The sequence below is a fragment of the Peromyscus californicus genome, unplaced genomic scaffold (genome assembly GCF_007827085.1).
Source record: "Peromyscus californicus insignis strain IS unplaced genomic scaffold, ASM782708v3 Scaffold_3__1_contigs__length_106647218, whole genome shotgun sequence".
Classification (NCBI taxonomy): Eukaryota; Metazoa; Chordata; class Mammalia; order Rodentia; family Cricetidae; genus Peromyscus; species Peromyscus californicus.
This window is the reverse complement of record NW_026294551.1, coordinates 33,785,528-33,810,981: the sequence shown is the minus strand read 5'-3', so window position 1 is coordinate 33,810,981 and position 25,454 is coordinate 33,785,528. Positions and strand designations below refer to the sequence as shown.

The window sequence follows — 25,454 nt, the reverse complement described above, 5'->3', positions numbered from 1 at the left end:
CAGAGGAGTCTCAGGTGAGCTTGTCTGGAAAACTCCAGAAACCTTCTCCTTTGCAGAGTGACTGAAGAGCACATGCCCTTCATGATTGGCCCTCCAACCTGCTTTCCCTCCCCAATTCCCAACCATGTCCTACAGAACCATCCTCCTCCAATGATGAGACCTTAAGATCTGAGAGCCCAAGAGTCTACCTCCCCCCTGACCCTGCGGCTTTGGCCCAAGGAGTCTGTCAACACTCTGTCCATCCCAAGGGAAGCACTCTGATTCAGTCACAAGGACTGTGGAGCCCTGTGCCTCTCCAACCCCCACCTTCTGTATCCTCCCCTACGCCAGACCCTGTACTCTCTGAATGCAGAAGCCAGAGGAAGCTTGGCCACCACCCAGAGGGGTAGGATGAAGGGAAGAGCTGGCCAAAATGCCTTCCAAGATCATGCGGTCTTCTTTTATCAGGGTCTTCGGAGAGCCACAGCTGGACCCTCTACAGACCACACCACTCACAACCACCCTCCTCAATCCCTACCCCCAAATCTTTGCCACAACGAAGAAAAATGGACTCAAAGATATAGTTTATACAATTCAAGATTTATGTAAGTCCAAGATACTTAAGTTATTCTTAAATTGCACAATGCTAAAGACAGTCTATAAAAGAGTCAAACACACCATTGCAAGATAATTCAACAAGTTTTTTTTTTTTTTAAATAAATGTGTACAGAAAAAAAAAAAAATCCCCAAATGGCAACCTCCTCATACAACTTCGTGTCTGTGCACAGGAAGCCGCAGGAGCCCTGGCTGGGCAGCGGGGCAGCAGTCCCAGTCTGTGGGATGGATTTTCTATTGCCGGGTGAAGAATGTGGAAGAGTTTTGAGTTCCCTTTGTTCTCCAGTGTATCTTGTACAAAATATTACATTTTTAAACATATATTTACAGAGTTTGCACAAATAGAAAATGATTATAAATGACAACCAGGCTTGGCAAGATACTAGCGCCCCCTCCCCGACTCAGAGGTCAGGTGTGATGACTGTTCCATATTTACATCTATGTTTAAAAATTAGTCTGAGCTCCTAGACCCCTGGAGGAAGTATATAAAAACTGGCTAAACACCAACAATTCATCCATATGAGCTCTACAGGGATCGATAATAGTCAGTCCAGTCTCACTCCCTGAATAAAGACGGAATAGACCCTCTCAGCCAGCCCCACGCCCGCTTTGGCCTGCCTGCTGCAGCGTGTGGGGTTTGGGTGGAATGGGAACAGGACAACCTGGTGAAGAGACCTTCCTTCCAACAGCCTCCAGCTGGGCTAAGGCTTTGAAAAGAACCCATGGCTCCTCGGGGAGGAAGCGTCTTTTTCGCAGGACTACAGAACGGAGGAAAGAAGACTCGAGAACAATGTTTGTTACTCTGATGTTAAATCTCTGTCCTGAGTGCCAAGCCCAATCTAATACAGTGCAAAAAAGCCTGGTGTAGCCCAGGGAGCCGAGGTCAGAGGTTGGTATAGTAGCTGTCCACCCACTGTGCAAGGCCTCGTTCCACCAGCGACCGGTTTATCAGCACCACCTGGAAACAGAGTGTTCGTGAGAGTTCTGCATGGCAGCTCGGGGCTAGGTCTAAGACAGCGTGGGTTCTCCTACCCAAGTTCCCAGTCATCAGCCAGGGAACAGGTACAGACAGGGCATAACTACAACAGGGTTCTTCCTTACATGCTGTTGCACTTCGGCACAGGCTTCTAACAACTTGAAGAAAGCTGAGCCTTGTCAGTAAGGACAGGGGCAATGGACAGTAGACCCTGGAAGGTCTAGAGCAGGGTCTCCCCAGCTTGGCACTAGGGTACTAAGTGTTGGAAGAGGCTGTCCCCGAAGTTCCACGTCAACAGCACATCCAGCCTCTACCCACTCCATGCCACTCTTCCCACCCGTGGAACCCAGTGTCCCCTGGTGGCCCTGGTCCACGATGCCAGAACAAGTTCCCAGTTAGCACACTGAGAGCAGCTCGGTGGCAAGGGGCAGACTCACTTCATCTCCAACCACACTCCACAGCTGAATGAGAGGAAGGCCGTTCGCACTGTAGCTTGTCACCTGGAGGGCACGGGCAGAGAAAACAGCTGAGGCTGCACTGTGCATGACAAGTTCTACAGAGGGCTGGGGTTACAGGAGTGTGCCGGGCCTGGCTTCTGAACTTCTTCAAGCTTGCCAGTCACTCCAGGCTCATGAGCACAGGAGTTTAAATGTGAGATCCCCAGGAGCCCGGACACTTGGTTGCACTAGGTAGGAGCCTCTACTGCCGGCCCCTGGCTGGTCTGCCAGCCTCCTGCCCAGCACGTACCTGGGCCAGCAAGGCTGTGTTGCCTGTCATCTCGCTCATGGCTGCGTCTGCCTCGGCTGAAAAGTGCTCGTCATCTTGAGGAGAAAAAAGGAAAGAGTGTTCAGATACCCGCTTGGGCCCAACAGTCTTGTCACCTGCAGGCTGCTCCAGATGCGGCAGACTTCAGGACTGGTCTAGGAGAGCCATCTTGCCAGCAGAGCCTATGCCTCTGTGACTTCCAGTGGGTGAACAGAGAAGCCCCGGCTGCACGCACACCCCAAGGCGCAGGGCAGACAGAAAAGCTGCCTTCGATACACGCGGGCCTCACTCCCACTTATCTGGGGGCCAGCTATGCTGAACAGGGGTGTGCACCTCCACCAAACCAGCAATGCCCCAGAAGACAGGAGGGCGTGTCCACTTTACAGGCAAAGGCTGATCCCCAGAGGCCAACGGGCTCCCACCATGGCACAGGCAGCATTCCAATCCAAATGGTAGGTCTGGTATAGGCAGCTGCCCTCTAACAGGCAGGACGCTGAGGTGCCTTCTACTGGGCTGGCTTATGAAAGTGATGTACAAGAACATGGCCAGGCAGGAAGTGACAGGGTGGGAGGCAGGAGCATGCAAGGTGTGGTGGAAGAATCTTGTGATAAAGGAGGGCCTATTGGTGGGTCTGGCCAGATTGCTTAGATGGACAGAATGGAGAAAGGCTGGCAAAAAAGGAGAGAGAGAAACAGAGAGTCTGCTAGTCTCCTGACAGGACGCTGGCTAGACTGTGATGTTTCTGTTTTACTCTTTTAGAAGAGAGTCTTGTTGTCTATGTAGCTCAGGCTGGCCTCAAACTCACGGCAATCCCCCTGCTTTGGCCTGAGTACTAGGATTACAAGTATGGGGCAGCATGGCTGCCTACACTGTAGTGTGTCTACACAGCACAGGATCTGAAGGGGCTGCATGGGAGGGAGGGAAGAAGGGAGGGTGACCATTAAACAGCCTTTTACCGACGGCGGCCAGAGCAGCTGTGAGCTGACCCCTTCCTGCATCAGCACACATGTGACTCTCACAGCGCCACCCCCTCATGCCAGAGGCCAGGCAGGCCGAGGAACGGCAGCACTCTCCCTCCAGCAATGCTTCCGGTCTCAGAAACACAGGTCAGCACAGTCCCCAGCGCGCTCTAAGGAGCGGTGACTGTACTGAGCAGCGTGCTGACCTCCGGCCTGGCTCTCTGGACCACATGCTGAAGTACCTCACTGGAGCCTCTCAAGCTGGCAGCTGGTAAGGTGCAAATCAGCAGATCCCAGATAAGGGCCACAGCAGTATTGGCTTCGTCTGGGGACTTGCTAGAAATCCAAGATCCTGGGCCTCAGTCTAGACCTACTCAACCAGAGGCTAACAGTGGCACCAACCATGCCGACCCAGGCTCCAGACAAGAAAGAGGAGGGATTCAAGAAAGCCCGGTGCCCAAGTGCCCAGCCCACAGTTAGAGGCTCTGCCTGGTACCTGACAGTGGGACCACACTGTCCAAAAGGACTTCTGCTCCTTGGAATGGCAGGGTCACAAAGTCAGACCTAGAAAGGCAAGAAAGGATGAGTTGAACAGAGACCACCAGTATGTGACTTGACCTTCTACTCAGCACAACCACCTACAAGGCAGGGCGACGTGCACACCTAACGCAGGGTACCAGCTCCAGGCCTGACTCACAGGGACTTCCTTCACCAAAATCACCACTGATGCCTGACACTTGGGGCTTCCCCCACAGACCGGCCTTCTAGTTCTGTGTAGCTGAGGCAGGCCATCGTGTTTCTTTACACCTGACTCTGCTAACACAAAGCTGGCAGCAGGGGGGAGATGCCAGCCCCACCTGAAGCTGGGTAGAACTGAGCCATGCTCCCCATGTCATGCAGCGGTGACTTGTGACTGGCCAAGAAATCCCACTCACCTAATTTGCCGGAGGACGTCGACTTTCACCCTCTTATATCCACCATAGTCCACGTAGCGAATCTCCACCTCATTGGTCTCCTCATAGGAGGCCACTACTTGGGCTCGCCACCAGGCCCCGTCCGCACCAGGGGCAGCGCAGATAACCGTTACTGCAGGGCGGGAGGACAAGTGTGTGGAACACGTCTGGCCTAGGGCAGGGCTGCGAGGGCCACCCTGGTCATTGCTCCCCACCTTCCCACATGGTCAGAGGCATGCATTTCCATGGGCAGCGGACAGGGACAATAGGAATCCTCCACAAAACCTCTCCCAGAGCTCAAGACGAACAAAGGAAAACCCAGAACGCGGGAAATCCAGCTTAACATAGTCCCAAAGCTGCCCAACCCAGAAGGGCCTTCAGTTTAGAGCCGTGACTCAGAAATCTGCTGCAGCCTGAAAGTAGCACATGGACCAAAAGAAGGCACATGAAACATAGAGCTCAGCAAACAGGGTGAGGGGCCTGCTGTCTGTGTGTCCGTGCACGCGTCGGGAGGGCAAGGGTGACCCTAGCTGCCATTCCTACGACACTGTGCCTTTTTGTTTATTGTTGTTTCTGAAATGATGGATGGCCAGTGAACCCTGGGATTCTGCCTCCCTAGTACTGGGATCACACGCATACACGCATATGCATGCACGCACGCACACACGCACGCACAGATATATCTTTTTAATAGGGGAAATCAAACTCATCCCGTGGAAAGCATTTCACTGAGTTACCTCCCCAGCCCCGGTGCCTAAGGAAAAGTCCCCAAGGAATCAAGAATTGCCAAACACAGCAGAGCTCAGTGGGCCAGTACCTAGAGTCTGGTCTACGCCAGTACCTAGAGTCTGGTCTACTCCAGTACCGAGAGTCTGGTCTAGGCCAGTACCTAGAGTCTGGTCTACTCCAGTACCTAGAGTCTGGTCTACTCCAGTACCTAGAGTCTGGTCTAGGCCAGTACCTAGAGTCTGTTCTACTCCAGTACCTAGAGTCTGGTCTAGGCCAGTACCTAGAGTCTGGTCTAGGCCAGTACCTAGAGTCTGGTCTACTCCAGTACCTAGAGTCTGGTCTACTCCAGTACCTAGAGTCTGGTCTACTCCAGTACCTAGAGTCTGGTCTAGGCCAGTACCTAGAGTCTGGTCTAGGCCAGTCCACAACCACTCTGATGGAAAGCCTGTCCAGAAGAACATCCTAAGTCTGTAGCTCACACCATCTAGCCTCTGCCTCAGGATGTAGTGTCCCCAGGCAGCCATCGAGCTGGGCAGCCACAGGAGGAGGGTCACAACAGCACCCCAGCACCTCCAGCAGCCGATTACACTGGTCCTGATCCAGACAGTGACGCCCTGGTGCAGCCACCCTTGGGCAGTGAAGAATCTGATGACAATTAAACCTCATTCTTCCAAAAGGGGGGCAAACAAAACTGCTACAGAGAACGTCAAAATTTTCTTCATGCCTCAAAGTCTGTGAGGAGACTGAGAAGAAGGTTCTGACATTTAGTCCTGTCCCCCCCACTGAGAAAGCAACAAAGGTAACGGGTTACCCAGTGTTGTCTGCTCCAGTCCCTCCGTTTCAGAGACGTTCCCTCACCTGTCATGTGGCGACATCAACCACCGCACAGGTGACAAGTACATACCCGAAGTGCTCTACATGACAGATTGCTATCACTCTACTGCCTGGTGGGTGAGCCTGGGTAGCACTGGGTATCACGCCACTTACAAGACACAAAGCCCAGGCTGGAGAGATGGCTCAGTGGTTAGGAGCACTGGCTGCTCTTGCAGAGGACCTGGGTTTGATTCCTAGTACCCACATGGTGGCTCACAACCATCCATAACTACAGTTCTAGGGGACCTGAAGCCCTCTTCTGATCTCCATGGGCACCATGCACACATGTGGTACACATACATACATGCAGGCAAAATACTTACATATAAAACAAAGAAATGTAATTTTTTTTTTTTTTTTTTTTTTTGGTTTTTGGAGACAGGGTTTCTCTGTGTAGCTTTGCGCCTTTCCTGGAACTCACTTGGCAGTCCAGGCTGGCCTCGAACTCACAGAGATCCACCTGCCTCTGCCTCCCGAGTGCTGGGATTAAAGGCGTGCGCCACCACCGCCCAGCAAAGAAATGTAATTTTAAAAAATTAAAAAGAAGATATAAAGTGTCAGGACTATGATCTGAGTCCCCCAGAAAAATGCCACTCCAATGCTACGGCTTTGGTCAGTGGAAACACTAGCTAGCCAGAAAGCTCAATCCAGCACGATTCTATGACAATGTAAGAACTCAGGGATGCTGTCATTCAAGGGAGTCCCAAACAGTTTTCTGGTCCAGACTGAGTGCGGGATGGGCAACCCAGCTGGCCTACATGTCTTGGCCTGACTGGAACCCAGAATGCTCCTTGATTCTCTAGGCAGCACTTACTTTCCACTGGGGTGGGCAAGGTGGGGATTCCAGGCTGAGAGTAACAGAGGTACATCTGCTGGTCCAGGCTGCGCAGCGCATGGAAGGTGGGGTGTGTGTGCTGCTGTACAAACAGGTGCCCTGCGTTGACCTGGTTGACCACAATGACTTCCACGGTGATACCATCGGGCAGCATGAGCTGGAGGAGGAAGAGGCAGCCAGTACTGTATCAGTTCTTCTCATGTTTGGGATTTGCCCAAGGCCCCAGGGCAAGTCTATGGACGGACACAACCATCAGTAACAATATGGCACCCAGATAGCAACGTTCTGGAGGCTGTTGGCTGTAATACCGAGACCTGCCATTAGGGGCAGCCTCACCTCAGGATCGGATAGGGAGACCCCCCTAGTCCAAACTAGGCAGCTGGAGGCCAACTGTATTTGTAGTGCTGGATCTGAAGATCCAGGGGTCCACAGCTGGGCAAGGGTCCATCCCCTGGAGCATGTCTGCCTTTCCTCCCCCTCACTTCTTTCGATGAGTCCGTAAGACTCAAGGAAGGTAAATATGGGGGGTGAGCAGCTTGCTCAGGACCTGCCTGAGCACACTGGGTGGGCAGCCTCAGACCCCTTCGGAGCTTACTGCCTGAAAGCACATCTCTGCCTCTGAAGAGCAAGCGGCAGCCTCAGTACAGGTCTGCTAAGGTCTACAGAGCTGATGTCCCATTTACTCTGTGCCTTCTACTTGACCCCTAGATCGTACTCCCTCCACCCTCACAGGTGTCCCCTCATCTCTTGGCTTTGGGTGGGGGGCCTGTATGTGTGCTCAGCTGCTAAGGCCTCAGGTGCAAGGTCCTAGAAGAGGTCACGGGGCTCTCTAAAAGGCTTGTGCTCCAGTACCATTTTCCCCTTAGCATTTTACCATGCTAAGTTATAGGTAGCAAAGCAGGGTTCTGCACCCTGGAGGATCTGGATTGCACCTTCAAGACTGGTGGCCCCAAGAACTTCCTTTGACTTCTATGGGTCCCCAGCCCTGCTGACTTCAAAGCACCTAGAGTCTCACTGAGCAAGCAGAACACAAGGGAAGGCAACCACCTATACTAGTTACTCCATTGTTTAAGAAGAGAGGCTACCACAAGGCCCCTGGGAAAATCGCTAATTCAGGCATAAGGCATGGAGTGGGGCCCAGCACACTCCCAAATGCCCACAGTGAAAGAAAGGAACACCCCGCCCACCCCCACTACCGCACAAGGATCTCTGGTGGGGGACCACAGCTGAAACACCTACTGTCCTAAGCCAAACCCAAAGAGGCAATGTCCCTGAAGCAGCTTGTCAGCCCAGCTGTGGAATGCAGTGAAGAGTCTGTGGCAACAGAACTCTATGCGTCTACTCCCAAGGACAAAAGGCCCAACTGAGGGTCCAAGGCATGCCTGCTCATTGCTCTGGAGACATGAGCTTCTCTTCTGCTAAATTCTAGGGCTTCCAGCCTGGGGACTCTGCATTTACCAACTACACTCCAGGCAGTTCTTGGGGAGATGGAAGAGGAGGGAATCCTTCACCAGGGCCACTATTCAGCTCAGCTGACTAGAAAGAATGTTAACGACCCATCTAAGTCTCACCAAAATCCTTCTCAGCAGATCCTACCCAAGGCCTCTGGTGCTGGGCAGTGACTCTAGGTACAGCCCCAGCTTTTTAGGAGCCCATACCCAGTCTCCTGGCTCAGTTCTCTTTAGGCAAATGCCTAGAAAAAAGAAAGCATGACCAAGTGGCAGGAATAGATAGTCCTCCCAGTGTGGGGTCAAGAGGCCCTGGCCCCTTGCCAGTGTCCATCCTGTCTTCAGAGAACATGCCGGTCGGCAACACCGTGGGCCAAAAGGCCCACGCACTAACAGCCTCTCTACTGGGATAAGTTTAGGGGAGGGGACAAGAAGTAGGATCCTGGCGAGCATGCTCACCCAAGACGTCATCGGCAGGGAAGGCAGTGCCAGCGAAGGCAGTGGTGGAGCATAGATATTGGTGAGGTTCAGTTCCTTAAACTTCTTCCCAATCAAGTTCAGAGCTTTGTCTACATGATGCTGAGAGCCTAAGGGCAAGGGACAGGACACACAGGCACTGTAAGAGAAAAGGAACAGCAAACACAGATCCACCCACGTGCCACTCCACAGGATTCTCACGGGCCAAACACTTGGCTTTGCTTTAGGAATCAAGTTTAAACCCACCCCCTTTGCCGACCTGACCCATGCTTTGAACACAAAGCAGCTGCCAGATGGGAAAGGTACGAATGGCTTTGGCCAGAAGGTACCTGTGCTGTGAGGAAAACGTGGGTGACAGACACTGTGCCCCAGTACCCTGGCCCTGTCTACTGAGCACCCATCCTTATCCTGGCCAGACAGAGGGGGTGCAGAAGGACAGGGTCCTGCAAACAAGCCCCTGAACTGGAGGAGCCTGAAGGGAAGACACCCAGGGTGCCCTCTACCGAGAAGTCTGCAGTGTCTGTTCAGAGGCTACCATTCCAAATGGACAACTGCAACCTGATGCTACTGCCTTACGCTTCAGGCGAGGGAGCTAAGCACAGGGCGGCACACCACTGACCTTCTATGTGGCAGATCTGGATGTTCTGGGTGTAAGGCAGGGTGGAGATGTAGATCTTGGCACCAGACGTCTGCTTCAGAAAACTCACGTACCGACCCTGCTTGCCAATCAGTCGACCCACTAAGTGCTTCCAGGGAGAGAGAGAGATGAGGGAAACGGGAAGCCAACTCCTTGCTCACTGCCCAAAGACCTAGGCTTGTCTGGTGTCAAGTCAAGCTCACGCTGTTGGTGCCAGCATTTATTTTTCAGGACTGTTCTAAGCACTTAGGTTCAGTCACAGAACCAACGGAATAGACAACTTGATACACATGAAGAGAAATGAGCCGGGACATGCTCTGGGACCCACCCAGACCACACAGCTGCTAAGCAGCTGAAGGGGTAGTCTGGCCCGGGACTCAGCGTCTCATCCCAACCATGTGGGCGAGACCCAGAACATTAAAGCAGTATCCCTCCTACACACACACGCGCGCGCACACACACACGTATCCCTCCTACACATGTGCACGCACACATACATGCATTCTCTCTCTCAAGTTTCACTGCTAGAAGGGTCAACTCCAATTTCTCATATCCCTGTCCCTTTAGTCCACTAGTAGCCACAGACAAAGAAACGGGTTGGACAATGAAAGCCTGAGGACACTCAGGTCCCCGTCCCGTCCCCGTATCCCCCCCCCCCCCCCGACAAGGGATAGCATGTACAAGGGCCTAGTGCACCAGAGTTCAAGGCAAACAGAAGACGCCAGACTTAAGCATGTAAGACAAGCTCCACAACAATTCTAAACGACCCCAGCCCTGGAGGGTGGCAAGGGACCTGGTCCCTACTCATCCAGAGCCTGACTCACCATGCCCTCTGTGACCACTGAGAGCAGAATTGCTAACAAGGTCACCGGAGAAGAAGAATACTACGGGAGCCAGCAGCCTGGGGTCAGCATAGGAGTCTTGACCCAAAGTTCAGACTGAGCCAGGTCTCCAGCTCAAGCATGGAGCCAAGTGCCCTGGGAGTAAGCAGTCTGCCAATTACTACTGAGCCCCAGTGATAAGCACTAATAAGTTAGGTTCTAACAGCAGGGGGCTAGAAACCACTCGGGCACTAGGGACCAGGGAAGCAGCAGACATTCAATGAATAATGCAGTTAAAACTGTAAAGACCGGCACGGGAAAATGAAATTGTTAAATATTTAGAAGTATTAATTAAAACACCACAATCTTGGCTTTAACAATCACACAGCGTGAGGTGAGAGGGATGAGCATGCTCACAGCTGCAGCGTGAGGTGAGAGGGATGAGCATGCTCACAGCTGCTCCCAGGCGGAGCTAGAGCTGCCCTGCCTTTGCTTCCGTTGTCTACGGCAGTTTAAGCTCTCCACAGTTGTCTAGGGCACTTTACAGCGCAGAGCTGGAATGGGGTCTGATGCCCAGTCCTCAGGCTGACGGTTGCTAGCTTTTCTAAGAAGATCTGAGCCGCAGCCCACACAGGGGAGCCTGGGGGACTAGCCAAGCATGTGGGTGAGGGAAGAATGAAGTCGGGTGGCCTGCCCCGCAGCTTCCCAGCCTGGCCCATCTAACTCACTGGCCTTCTTTAAACCTGGCATTAAGGGAACTTTGACTTCCCACAGAATCCGGCCTAAAGGAATGTCACCACCCTTACCTTTGGCACCTCAATCTCCCAGATGATGAGGTCAACCTTCTTAGGGTTGGAGCTTGCCTGGACATTCTCGAGGCTGTCGGGCTTCGTAAGCCCACAGCAGCTGTCCACTGAATCCATGCTGTTCCCGTCCGAACCTGCAGGGGAGGGAGCGGTGTATATAGACACAGACACAGACACAGACACAGACACAGACACAGACAGACACACACAGACAGACAGACAGACAGACACACACACACACACACACACACACAGCTCAGCTCTGACTATCACAGCTTCCCAAGTCCACAACACTGGAAGGCCCTGCACGCACACCCCTCTGCAAGCCTGGCAAACAGCACTCAGCTCACAGACGAGAAGGCTCAGGAAAACCCAATGAAGGGAGGCCTAGGGTACCCACACACCTAATTTTAGCCTGTCACTTAGCGGTCCTGCGTGCTTATTTGGCAGCCGTGACTAGCCACAGCTGCTGGGACAGACACACACGTAGTAAGCGAGGGAGAGACAGACTCTCCGCCCAGGGAGAGGCGGATGCAGGGTATGGTGGGGAGGGGAGCTAACAAGATGACCACAGTCCCAGGAGTGTCACAACCATCCTGCTCTCTTTCCAAATGTGCCAGCCTCCCAGACCAAGGGTCTCTAGTCTCCAAGGCCTCAGGCCCCAGGCTGGGGGCACGGGGAAGGGGTAAGTGGGCAGTCACAGTGATAGCCTACTGAGGGCCCCATTCTCAGTTCTAATCAGGGCCCGCTGGTCTTGGCCGGGTGTGGACAAAGGCTGGTGGGCTTCCTCCCTTCCCCACTGGGCTTGGCTTGTGAAGCTCTGATTATGGGGTGGCTCAAACAGCCCTCGGAAAGGGAGACAAACCAAGCTCATTATTCCAAGAGGACAGTGGGGGATGTGAGTCTGGCACCAACTTAGGCCGTTCAACTCTTCCCTAGGACACGACTAAAGAACCCCTGTAAAAAAGGAACAGGAGAAAAGGAAGACCAAACAAGCACCAGCGACCAGCCAGGGCAAGTGAAGAGACTCCGCTCTGGCTGAGATACCAACTTAATGGCCTGAACTGGATCACTCCTGAGAGCCAACTAATTAGGCTATTTTCCACCTGGTTTCCCCAAACTCAGGACATAACACTTTTCCAAGCAATCCATATCTGTCTGGATATAAAAGACTAAGGCCTAGTCGAACTCTCCACCCCTAGGTGAAGAGTCACCTCCAAAGTGGCGTCCCTCAACACTGGGCTTTAGGCAAAGACCCCACCCACCCACCTACGCACCCAAGAAAGTTGCTTGGCCAGCTTTCTGGAAGCAAATCAGGCTGGTTGGGGTTTGACTGCCACACCGCCCTGGCCTCCGTCCAAGAGAGCTGGACTGGCTAATACCTGCTAACATCTCAATGGATCCCAGGAGTAACTCAGAACCATACCAGGCCTTCAGCAGGCTGCATTCACTGACCAGTTTCCAGCTCCCTCAGCCAGGCAGTCCTGTTCCCGTCTCCCCTGAGCTTCAGCCTAGGGGAAGTGCCCAAAGTAGGGTCAAGGCTAACCTGAGAACACCAGTGCTGCTAGCCCACCTACTTAACCAGTTCCTATCCTCGGGCTATGACCAACGGGCCACCCTGAGCCTCCCACCCATTTATTATGGTCTCAGAAGCCGCAAGGCATCTGCACGGCTACTAACACTCTGTCCAGAGCTGGAACAGGCTGAGGGGTTCATTCGTTACAGTAACAGGCATCAGGCAAATGGAAACTCCTTTATTCTTGAGATGTTTTTTAAAAACCTTCCCTTTTGCCCATTTTAAGATGCAAATTTTTTTCTTAACATTTTAGCACTCCAGCATTAGGATGTAGCTTATAGTATCTGGCTTCCCACAGTTACAATGGGCAGAATTTGCTTTCTTTTAGACGTATGTAAAATCATCATGGTCTCGATCAACAGTATCTTAGGGTGACAAAATCCAAGGTGTGGTGCCCCCCAGATTCTAATGAAAGTAGTAAAACACCCGAGAAAAATGCCCAAACTTCCTTGGATGAAACTGAATGGTTGGGAATGCTCCAGGACAAACAAGCCATGAGCCCCTTGGAAGTCACTGGGAGATAATCAATACCCCTGGGGGCTGTAGAGCAGGGTCAGGAGCTGCTGACCTGTAAGTTAGCGGTCTCAACTGTCTACGCTGGGCTCAGCACTCGAAAAACCCAGTGCACCCTTCGTTACCAAAGTGCCCTCTTTCCCAGGGTGGAGCTGCAACTGCACAGAGAAAGGATGGCTGAGACTCTGCAGAGGAGGAGGGCACAGCAACAACCACAGCAGCGCGCCTCCCGCCAGTGCTCGGAGCTGCGGTGCTCGGAGCTGCGGTGCTCGGAGCTGCGGTGCTCAGAGCTGCGGTGCTCGGAGCTGCAGTGCTCGGAGCTAGTGCTCGGAGCTGCGGCTGTCCTGGGGAACTTACCCTGCCAGGGCTTCTGGAGGAGAGCAGGTGGAGACACGGAACAAGCATGTGAGTAAAGGAAGTCAATCATGAAGAGATGCTCACCCGTCCCCTGGCACTTGGGAGGTACCATCAAGGGGACCTCATCCCCAAAGGCCCACTGAAGAGTGGGTGTCCAAAAGAGAAGACGACACTAAGGCTGACTGGTGGACCCCACAGTCCTGGTCCCTTCTAAAGGGTGGGGGTTTCCCTGGCTAGCGAACCCATGGACAGCTCTCATAGCCTTGGGGTCTCGTGGTCACCTGGCTTCTTGGGTACCCACCAGCTACCTGAGGTGCCTAGTTGTACAGGAGGCTAGACAGCAGAGTTGGGGATGGACAGCATCGTTCTGTGGCACCAGTGGCAGAAGGAAGGGTGGCCAGTAGCTTTTGCCTAGCAAATAATGGGAGCCCTCCCAGATTCACCAAGAAAGCACCAAGACCCTCCTACCTCCTGACTGATCTGCTTCTGCATCCATGGTCCATCCATCCTCAGTCCCCAAGTCTGAGGACTCCTCCTTCAGCACCCCATTGCTGAAGGGCTCAGTACTGTCTGGCAGTGGTGGGGTGATACCTTTGCCTCCAGGGCTTGAGATGGTCTCTGTGCAAGAGTCTTCAAGCCCCGAAGTACTCAAAGAATCCGAGCACGGCCCCGAGGAGGTCACTGAAAGGACACTCTGCCTGTTGTTGGACATACAGGTGACGAAAGTGTCATCTCCTCCCGGGGAACTTGCCCCATCCAGAGACTGTCTCAGGCGGGTAACTGGTGATGGGCAGGGGGCCAGGGAGATGTGGTGTGCAGAGATCTTTGGCTTCTGGTCCGTGGTGGGGCTTGGCAGAGGGCTGCTAAGACAGCTCACGTAGGTCTTTGGTGGCAGGGCTTCTGCTAATGGGCTGGCAGTGGCACCTGCTGTAGTGGAAACAGGATCTGGGGGGTCTTGTCCCAGGCCAGTTTCCTGGATGGCTGGGACACAGGTCTCCTTCAGTTCCTGGGGCCGAGCGGCCGAGGTGGGATGCACTTGTGCCATAGTCTTGCCCATCGTGGTGGCCCGCATCTCTGCAGTCGCTTCCAAGATCACCTGGGAGATAATCTGGAAAGCAGCCTGTTCAATCTCATCATTTTTAGGCAAGGTCTCCTCTTTGACCTGTTCTCTAGGCAGGTCTCTGTCCCAAGTATCACTACCTCTGACCTGGGGTTCCAACGCGTGCTCATCCTTAACCAGCTCTGAGCGAACTGGCTCCACAAAGCTACTTGGCAACTTCCCGACAACACGTTCTTCTTTCTTCTTTGCAAGCTCAGCCACCTGTGGGGAGCCACTGCTCACCTCCTCTCCCCCACCTCCCCAGGGGGCCAGGCTTGGAATCTCACTTTTCTCTACTTCTGAGCCACACTCCCGGGACAACAGGCCTTCCTCGGGTACATTTTCCCCCAACACAGCATCTCCATTCCCCTCGACTCCGCCTGTCTCTCTTGCTCTCTCTCCAGAGGCTGCACACTGGCCGAGCCAGCCCCTTCCAGGTGTTTTGCCCAATGCAAACTCCTGCTTACACCCTTCCACTGCTTCAAAGGGGAAGGGCACATCTTTTGGGAGAAGGGGGCATCCAAGAGGAATAGATTTGGCTTCGTCCCCCATCAGGGAGAGTTCCACCTTTGAACTGTCATCTCTACACGACTGCGACCTTGTGTCTATGTTGCTGGGGAGGCTGCCTGAGGACTCCGATCTCCGGCGAACCTGACGTGGCCTTGGCAAGGCTGGGGGTTCTGTTGAAGACTTGCCCAGAGAGAGCTGTTCCATTTCTGGAGGCTGTGTAACAGTGAGGGGCACAGATAGGACTTTAGGACAGGCCTCTTCACTGGGGAGTCGGTCCTTGATGGCAGGGCCAACCTTCAGTGTCTCCACCTGCTTATCATTGCTGCTGAGTCGATCTTTTTTACGAGAGAAAAACCACCACCAGCCAAGGAGCGCTAGCATTCCAGGCAATGCCAAGGGGAAGAGTGAACGGAACTGGATTGCCATCTTGGAGGCGAGGTGAAGAAGCTATGCCTAGGGAGAGTGAGGAGAGGAAAAGAGGTGTTACAGACGCCAATTAAGCAGTACAGGAGGCTGGGCATGGTGGTGCACCCCTTTAATCCCAGCACTTGGAAAGCAGCAGCAGTCAGATCTCTGTGGATTCAAGGCCAGCCTGGTCTACATAGTGAGTTCCAGATGAGCCACAGCTACATAGTAAGATTCTGTTTCAAAAAACAAAAATGTTCCGGTGGAATCTCCGCCTCAGCTCCGGCACCCATCTACCCAGAGTCTGGAATGTTCTGGTGGACGCTCCACCTCAGTAACCTCCCCCATCCATATACCCAAAGATTCTGGAATGTTCTGGTGGAAGCTCCACCTCAGCACCCTCCCCCATCTCTCCCCAAACCCTGCCTCATCTCAGAAAGCCCACCAAACACAGCTCCCCGAGAGATGCTCAGAATCACTCCCACAGGGTAGTAAACTGCCGCCCCGGAAAACAGACACGTGGTTTTTGGTCTCTCTTCCCATCTCCTCTCTGAGGGGCCGGAAAATCATCTGGGAGCATTTTACTCATTAAACCTGAGCTTTTTCTAATTTGATTTGATTTGATTTGGTCTGATTTGGATTGCTGCATTGGCATAGAGGCTTATTGGGGTGCAGAAATTTTTCAAAAGCAAACAAACAAAACCCACTAGGGTGTGGGTACTGTACACTTGCAACCAACCGACGGCACGCTGACGCAGTACTTACCGCTGCACACAGGTTTGTGTTTGGTTGCAGAGACAATGTAAATGCCTCAGCCCCTGGCTGGCTCTAATGTTCAGCAGAGGCTGGGAACGCTAGTCTAGGACTATTGTTTCTTCAAGTGTGGTCTACAGACCAGTCGCTACCCACACCCCAGAACCTGCTAGAAGTGCAGTCCTACTGAACCACATCTGTACTTTAACAAGATCTAGGCACACTCCGGTTAGGAGGAATGCTTGAGACTAGGAGAGCTAGCTACCCCCAAACGAAGGGGATGATGGGAGTGCAGGGGAAGAGGTCATTGCAGAAATCCCTTCCAGCTGTAAAGATGGACCTCTAAAGGCAAAGCAAGGAGACTGCAAAATGCAGAGTAGGGCTGAGCAGTGGCCAGGGCTCAGGTGACTTGCAAACATCCCTCTGTGTGGAAAACTTCCATGACGGTACCTGTGGCTTCAGATTCAAACAGCTCAATCTTGTATCATTTCATCCTCAACCTACCCATCCATCCTCGTTTGGAACCTATCACTACCTGAGTGACTAAATAACTCAGTGTAATGCAGCTGAGGAATGGGAACCTACTTCCATCTTACTTGCCAGTTGATCCATGAGGGAAGATGTGCGGTGTGAGCCAAGAAAACGGGAAGTTCATACTACCTTTTCAGAGCGTTAGTAACAGCCGGGGAAACATAAGCATACCCACCCTATGATCCACCTACAAACAATATAAAGCAAACATGCCTGTGAACAGGCAGAGGCCCTTGAGAACCCCCACCAAAGTTACTGGTGGAGACAAAGTTGGAGCCAGCCCTTTTCAGAGCAATGACTGCTAAATACACAGTAGGGTCAGTCCTCAGTGGCTGTACCAGTGTTACAGAAATTGTGCACGGACAGAAAACACTGCAATGAAGAAAACTGACTCAGACTAAGGCTTCAGCTGGAGGAGAAGGGCAGTTTCTGCAAACTGATTTTGCACAATGCAACTGTGAGAGCCACCATGTGGTTGCTGGGAGTTGAACTCAGGACCTCTGGAAGAACAGTCAGTGCTCTTAACCACTGAGCCATCTCTCCAGCTCGAGCACAATGCAACTGTGAACTCATTACTAGTGTGGTCTTTTTAGAAGATTTGCTACAACTTCTATCTACAAACAGAAAGCACTCTATATTCATGGTTTTCCAACTTGGATCCACATATTGTTGAGTTTCAAACCTGGGACAAAGGCTGAGTGCCCATTAAACATATCAAAGCAGACCTGGCCGCCAGGTTCTCGCAGCATCCCTCAGTGCTTACCTGTTACAGTGTATGGATGGCACAGCACACCCAGTACCCTGAACTCTCCAGTCCAGGGGCTGGGCTGCCCTTCCCCCAGAGGCTCTTCCCTATATAATCCAGACATTTTGGTTACCCTCCCCTCCTGTATCTTTGGTCTCCTGGCTGCTGCATCTAGTTCCCCTCTCCTCCCACATAGCCCAGCCCAGTCATGTCCACCCTGGACTCTTTAGATGTCCCTGCCTCTACCGACACTTTCCCTTTTATCTACAACAAACTTTCTCCACCACCACACCTAGGAACAAGTCTTTGTATTCCTTTTCATTCACATATATCACTGAGGAAGCTTTTTAAAGATTTATGTGTTTTAAGTGTTTTGCCTGTATGTATGTATGTATGTATGTATGTATGTATGTATGTATGTATGTGTGCCTGATGCTCTCGGAGGTCAGAAGAGGGCATCAGATCCCTTGGAACTGGACTCATGGGTGGTTGTGAGCCACCTGTGGGTGCTAGGAACCAAGCTCAGGCCCCTACAAGAGCAGCAAGTGCTCTTGAGCATTGAGCCATCTTTCCAGTTCCCTCACAGAGGAAGTTTTTACTTTACTGGCAACCCAGGATGGCTTCGGACTTTCAATTCTTCAGCTTAAGACTCTCAACTACTATGATTATCACTGGGGTTACAAGTGTGAGCCACCACACCCAGATGCAAGGAAGCTTTCTAGAGCCTGAGGCCAAGGTGGCACCCAAACTAATCAAATCAGAATCTGAGGGGGAAGATTCAATACCAGGTTTGTCTGGTTTTAAACCCACGTGATCCTAGTATTTAGTCAGGTTTGAGAATCATTGTAACATCTTCCACACACTCAAAAACCAGCAGCAAAGTGAGGTTCCCTGGATCCACGCTCAGTGTCATTCATATAAAGGAATAAAAGTAACAAGAGTGTTAGGACTGAAATGGTGTACTTGGAACAGCCTAGAGCCAGGAAAGCACATGCTGACAGGAAGTGGCGCTGGAATCTGAACACAGCCATACCTTTCTATGTCTCACTCCTTGCTAACTAGGAAATCCCTTCCCAGCAGGACTCACATTTGTAATTCCTACAGAATTCTAGAAGTTCTCTGGCCTCAGGAGACTCGGTGGAATGGGAAAGACACTCAGAGAGCAGCTATCCCTCTAACACAGAGAAAGCCAAGACCAAAGTCATGATGTGTGTGTGATGGTACCTAAGACAGAAATGGCTTCCAGTCCAGTTGGGAGGAGCTCTGCCCCCTTTGAAACTAAACTGATGCCCACAGTCCCACCCTCTACCTCAGTTATAGGTCACCCCACTCTTATCTCCTCAAACCCCAGAAGCTAGCTACACCACAATAAGGAAAGGCCCAACAGCATGCCTTCCAATCTAGCTTTAGTCCGGCACCTGGCTGATCCACACACTGCCCAAGGCCCAGGCCAGTCATGGCAATGGCTTCCTTCATCACTTCACTAGCTGTCCCTAATCCTAGCTCAGACAGAATGCCCAGGACCAGCACCTTCCTGCTGCTCTGAGCTTATCACTACCACTGCCTACCTAAGGCTCCCTCCCTGCTGGACAGAGATTGAGGCTCCAAGCCTCAACCCTACCCAGTAGAGAAGTCTGCTGTGCGACTTCAGCTGGAAGTACAGCCCAGGAAACCAGTTGTGGTGACATTTCCCATCCAGGCTCCCTCTCTTGTGCCAGCCAGCCTCCTAGGTGGTACTGAACACTGCCAATAAAATAGAAGAGATTCACAACACCCACCGTTCCATAGCCCATCTGGGCTGGGGCCAGAGACACCCTGCTGGGCGAGGGGGGTTGAGTGCTCAGGACAAAGTCCCTCTCTCCAGAGCTGTTTCCAGGCAAAGACCAAAGATGTGTGAGGGAGTTCCCTCAAGAGCCCTGTAGAGAGCAGGGTTTATTTGTCTCCTGCTTCCAAGACAGTGGGTGGGACAGCAGCTATTCTCTACAAGAATAAAGGCCCTGGGATCAGGAGCTACACACCCAAAGGCTTTGAATGCAACCTACCAAACCTAGCTCTCTTTTCAAATGTCTGGTACCAGGAGGCACCCACAGGGGGCTCTCCAAGGCAACTGATGCCCCTCCACCAACTCCACTTCCTACCAATCAAGAAAATAGGCCCTCTTCCTCACTACAAGCCAGTCTCATGTCAGTCAAACAGCCTTCTTGGGAATTTTTAAGAAGCCACTCCCCACCCCCACCCCCAATTTACATGGTCTGACAAGTCTGTAAGGGGTGACACATTAAAAAAAAAAAAAAGAGGTGACAAGATGTGCCAACCTTCCCTGACAGTCCAAGCAGAACTGCTGTGCATGAACCTGCATGCATGTGTACATACACATACACACATACTTGTACACACACACACACATACACACCCTTCAGCCTCACAAGGCTTCCCACCACCTTCCTTCCCTAACAAAGCTTGTTAGTTGCTCTTTGTCCCAGGCATTTGGGTTTGGGTTTTGGTGTTTAGAGACAGGGTTTCTCTGTGTAGCCCTGGCTGTCCTGGAACTTACTTTGTAGGCCTCAAACTCACAAAAAAATCTGCTTGCCTCTGCCTCCTGAGTGCTGGGATGAAGGATGGGCAGCACTATTACCAGCTGACTTCTGGGGTTTATTTATTTATTTTTTTGGTTTCTCTGTGTTGTTTTGGAGCCTGTCCTGAATCTCGCTCTGTAGACCAGGCTGACCTCAAACAGAGATCCGACTGGCCCTGCCTCCCGAGTGCTGGGATTAAAGGCGTGTGCCACCACTGCCAGGCTGGCATTTGGTTTTTAAAGTTGAACTTCCCAAGATATAAGGGGACTGAACACAGCATGTCCCAAAGCCCTCACGCTCTGCACTCAGAAGCGAACAGGAGGCTGCCAAGGCCACCTTCTCCCCCCAGGAGGCAGGCTGCCTGCAGTCAGGAAAGCCTCCCACAAGGATGCTCCCAGCCCTGCCCTAGGCTGGTGAGTGAGGAGGACACTCAGCTATTTTGAATCTGCTGGAATTAAACTGCTGCCTGCTTATTTTTAGCAGGGTCCATTTGCCCAGGAATAGATGCATGCTGGCTTGTGGCCAAGCAGTCACACAGAGCTGAAGGCAGGCACGTGCTGCAGCCAGCGGGCCTTCGCATTCATCTGCTCACTCCAGGTTCTAAAAGGGATCCCTTCTCCTTCCAGAAGTACCTGTGGCTTCTCTGAAAAGCCTCACTCCCAAACCAGCTGACAAACCTGTAACCACAGTCTAGAACCTTCTAAACAAGAAAACACCCCTGGGAATGGCACAGAACAGTGCTGGCCCTGGTGACTAAGGCAGTTTTGGCTGCAGTTACTGGAAAAGGGGCTACCTGTAACCAACAGGAAAGCCAATCATAAAAACAACAGCTTAGGAGCCAGAGCCCAAGTCCAGTGTGGGCTTGGCTCTGGTGGGGAGACTCAAACCACTTTGTGTGCTGGGCAGCTGTCTACAAACCCTCTTGATTGGAACTCAAACATTTCTCCCAGTGTTCCACTGATGTCCACCAGGAGAGTGTGCGCCCTGGTGCTCCTCTCCAGAGCAAAGCACAGCAAACTCTTGCTAATGTGCCTTCCCTTCAAGAGCTCTCCCCCGGGCAGGCAAGTCAAAGTGAAAGTCTAGCCGGCCTGCAGGCTCTCCTGTATTTCCTGTATGGAGAACAGCAGCAGGCTGCTGGCTTCCACAAGGAAGTTCCCTGGGGTAGGAGTTGAGGGGAAGAAGACCAGGCACTCAGGGTTCCCTGCCTGGCTGCAAAAGAAAACCTCTAGTTTCCATCAGCAGCGTTTTCTGAACTCTCAGGTCAGCTGCTCCCTTGCTTACTCACATATTCGGACCTGTGCATGCGGCTTATAAGGAGCAGTTCTTCTGCCAGAAGCTCAGGGTCCAGGTAGAAGACTATCTCAGACCCAAGCACACCCTTACAGAAGTATTGGTAGAGTCCAGGAAAGCTTTTTTGAAGACCAGGATTAGGATGGAGAGACGATTCAGTGGTTAAGGGCACTTACTGTTCTCCCAGAGGACATAAGTTCGGTTTCCAGGACACGTAAGATGATGTATAGCCATCAGTTCCAAGGTTTCTGACATCCTCTTCTGGCCTCCCTCAGCACCGGGCACACATGCAGTGTTCATACATATATGCAGGCAAAACACTCACACACATAAAATAAGTACATTCTCTTTTTAAGACCAGGATTTCTACAGGTTGCAATAGATATGGGGGAGAAATGGCATTGTTATGGTTCTGATGCCTTTAAGAGTAGGAGAGGGAGCAAACTCCCTGAGCAGAGCCTGAAGGTGTCCTAGGAGCTGACCTAAAGAGCCAGGGAGGAAGCCTGGCAAAATAAGTTTGTGACCTTTATAGTCAAGGCAGTGGCAGCCTGGTCAAAGTGGGGCAGATCACCAGAGGGCACTCCCCATGTGGTGGTGACTGTCCCACGCTGGCAGTCAGCCACTTAGCCACAGGTTACTGAGCACTTGAAATATGACAAAATGTGACTCAAGAACTCACTTTCTAATCTTATGTAAAGTGAACTTAAATATCCACATGCTGGAGGCCACAGCCCAGAGGCAGCACAGTACTAGAGGGTCTTCCCAGAAAATCCTAGGACATGAGAGCTCCGGGCCAGAGTCAGGAAGCCAGTACCTACCTTGCTGGCAGAGTGCACTTTTGTCACTGAGGTGGGGGGTGATGGTGAGCGGGGGCCACTCTCCCACAGCAGCATGGCTGAGGCCCAGGATCACAGTGATGGAGCCATGCCTCAGGTGTGCCGGTCTTAGCCCAGCGCTGGTCTTCCCTTCATCCCTGGGGGGCTGAGCAAGCTGTGACTCATGAGAGCACCCTCAAGATTCCGAGTTAGCTCATAATGGGCTAGCTGGCCTGCCCAGGGTTAGCCCTACACACCCCCATTGTGACAGTCTTACAGGACAGCAAGCCAGCCAGTGCAGGCAGGCAGGCAGGCAGGCAGGCAGGCAGACAGACAGACAGACAGACAGATGCACCCTAGGGTAGCTCTAACTCCTTGTGTAGGTGGGTCAGCTATCAGGACATCATGGAATACTTTCTCAGCCTGCTTCGCTGTAGAAAGACAGAAGCTCGACCTAACATCTGAGGGGAAGACCTGCTTGGTGAAACTTCTCTGGCCAAAAAGGAAAACGAAAGTCTAGAAAAAGAGGCTCAGGTAAGAAGAGCTAGGCGCTCAAAGTCCTACTCTAGACACGGTGTCTTCCTTGCCAGCCCAATCAGGAGTTCACTAACTTCCAGTTTAGAGAATTTGGTAACACGGGCTGGAGAGATGGCTCACTGGCTGTTCTTGCAGAGGTCCTGGGTTCAATGCCCAGTACTCACACAGTGGCTCAAAACCCTCAGTGACACCAGCCCCGGGGGACCTGACCGCCTCTTCTGTTTCCTGAAATCACTGTATGGCATGGTGTGCATACACAGATGCACACCAGGAAACAAAAATAAAGGTCAAAGAAAGGAAACTTGGTACCACAGGGAGCCAAGCACACAAGAACAGAGCATCTGCCTCTCCTCTGCTGACAGGTCTAGCCGCAGTCCCCTCCAGTGACGTTGGAAAACAGCCAAGTCCTTCTGCAGTGGTCTCCCCAGCTGCTTCACCCTGGGCGGGGTGTGGTTTTGCAAATGTTAGAGACTGTGTCCAGTCCTTCCTGGCCTTCATCCTAGGTTCTTTCCTATGACTTGGCTTTACGAGTGAATTCTGTCAGACTCTGGGGGCGAAGACAAAGCAGATGCAGGACTGTGCTCCTGGGAACATGGAGTTCCACCTCAGCACCGAAGGCACCACACAGGCCTGCCCCAGAGCTAGGAGCAGTGATCTGACAAGCATACTTAGAGGTCATAATCCCAGCACTCCAGAGGTGAGACAGGAGGACCATCAGTTAGAGACCCTGTCTCAAGAGCAAGCAAATAAAAATTAAAAGATGGTATGTGCCTTCACAAGAGACAAGGCAAAGATGTTGATATGTGGCCAACAACCAATGCAATGCCAGCAATCAAGAAATCACAAAGGTTTAAGAGGAACATTTTTATTCCATAAATATTTATTGGCAACTCCAAGTACCAGGCAGCATAGGATACAAGTGAATGAGAAACTCTTGAACTTTCCACAGTTTTTTGGAGGTCAAAACCCACGACCTCTTCCTTAGTGAGCTGCCCACACTGCTACTGACTGGTCCAAAGGACAGGAAAAGTCCCTGGCGGTTGGAGGAACAAGCAGAAAACACGGTGCCATCTTCCTCAGGCGGGGATGTTCCAGTGTCCTTGTGTGGGGACGAGAGAACTTTAGACTGGGTGCCCAGGAGCCAGGGAGAGCTGGCTTGCACACCAGAGTCACTTTCTCCACCTGGGGGCTCAAACCCAGAGCGCTCTCCTTCACAACTTCCAAAAGGTAAAGCCTCTGTTAGCTTAGCTGTCCCTGCTGAACAGTAGTCAGTCCTGCGTTTAGTCCCATGCCCGCAATGCAGACCTTCAGAGGTACCTGCTCTCCTGTGCACATCAGCCTACTTCCTGCTAGCCACCCACCTACATCCACACACTTTCTCAGCAAGGTCCTAAAGGATGTGTTCTGCCAAGACATGGGAGTAAATCCAGACAGGAGCGGGTATCACATCCTTAAAGAACACAAGAGATGGAGAGGATTCCCAGGAGGAAGAGGAGGCAGAACCAACAGAAAAGGATATATCCCCCAGAGCAACACAGAACTCTTAGGAGGACCTGATGTGTTCAATCCCAAAGCCTTCCCACCGACAGCATAAAGCCTGCTCCAATGGCAAAGGCTCGGGAAAGCAGGGAGCTAGCAAAGACACAGAAGTATAGAAAGCAAGTAAGGCTGGGTGGGCATGGTGGTGTATATGTACAATCCCAGTACCTGGGGTGGGGCTGGGGACTGAGGCAGGAGGATGGTGAACACCAGACAAGCCTGGGCTACACAGTGAAGAAGGGCGGCGGGGGGCGGGGGGGGGGGGGGGGGGGGGGGACGACAGAACTTTGTAGCCACAGATAATGTTTATGAATAGCAATATCAAATTATGAGAAAAAGAGAAAGAAGGTGTAGGAATGAACAGAGTGCTCACTTTCTTTCACAGTAGAAAACCAGACAGTATTTTCTAAAGAAGAAGAAAAGAAGGAGGGGGGAATCGAGTGAGCAAGCAAGCAGACTAGAAACAGGTAAAAGTCGAGAGGACAGCTGGAAGCCAGCTCAAGCAGTTCGGAGCACGAGCATGCCCCGCTCTTAGAGAGGACCTGACTCAGGTCCCAGCACCCACACTAGGTGGCTCAGAACCGCCTGTGAGTCCGGCGCCAGGGAACACCATTCCTCAGGCCTCCTTGGATGCTCTCACACAGGCAGGCACACATACACAAAACTAAAAACACGACATAAAGAGAGAAAAAGGAAGGAGGGAAGGAAGGAAGGAGGGAAGGCTCAAGGTGGCTTCCAAGGTGCTCTCACAGGGCAAAGGACTGTCTGGGGACAATACCCGGGGACGATACCTTGTGCATTCTGGACAAGCCCTGTACCAATGAGTTACAGTCCCAGCAAAGGACTGTCCCTTCCAATCTTGTGAATAATCAAAAGGTCAGTGTGGCCTGCCAAGGTATTGGATCCAACCCCCAGAACAATAAATAAACAAATCATTCTCTCCATAAGCAATGCTGAGACAGACTTCACTGTTGATCTAGGGTCTTGGTTTGGTTTTTGAGACAGATTCTCACTACGTAGCTCAAGTGGACTTTAAATTTTTAAATCATAACCTTCCTGCCTCAGCCTCCAAGTATTGGGATTACACGCACATGCCATCATGACCAGTTAAACTATATACAAGTGGCAACGGATGCTCTCTTACCACACAGTATGTCTTTCTAGCTGACCAAGATAAATACACAGTCGTGTCAGCTCACGTACAAACTTGTAATGCTCTCTTTTCTCATAGCGGATGGCATTTTTGCTTCAGATACCCCTAAACTAACATAGCAGTAAAAATCAAGAAGAGAACATGCTCACCGAGAGAGCTTTTGGGAACCATGGCAACAGTCT

The 25,454-nt window shown here is 52.0% G+C and overlaps 1 protein-coding gene across 1 annotated transcript in view; it reads right to left on the bottom strand.

The window, feature by feature from the left end:
* Positions 1–560: 560 nt before the first annotated feature.
* The window catches only part of Akap1 (A-kinase anchoring protein 1), a 33,130-nt gene continuing 8,236 nt past the window's right edge, over positions 561–25,454 (bottom strand). Inside the window, exons 2-11 of the mRNA XM_052755976.1 lie at positions 13,788–15,381; positions 10,874–11,007; positions 9,229–9,355; positions 8,592–8,719; positions 6,664–6,841; positions 4,230–4,380; positions 3,791–3,858; positions 2,318–2,391; positions 2,008–2,070; positions 561–1,552 (exon numbers count right to left, since the gene is read on the bottom strand). Coding sequence (XP_052611936.1) covers positions 1,478–1,552; positions 2,008–2,070; positions 2,318–2,391; positions 3,791–3,858; positions 4,230–4,380; positions 6,664–6,841; positions 8,592–8,719; positions 9,229–9,355; positions 10,874–11,007; positions 13,788–15,354 — 2,565 coding nt within the window. The 5' untranslated portion in view covers positions 15,355–15,381 and the 3' untranslated portion in view covers positions 561–1,477. The remainder of the gene's footprint in view (positions 1,553–2,007; positions 2,071–2,317; positions 2,392–3,790; positions 3,859–4,229; positions 4,381–6,663; positions 6,842–8,591; positions 8,720–9,228; positions 9,356–10,873; positions 11,008–13,787; positions 15,382–25,454) is intronic.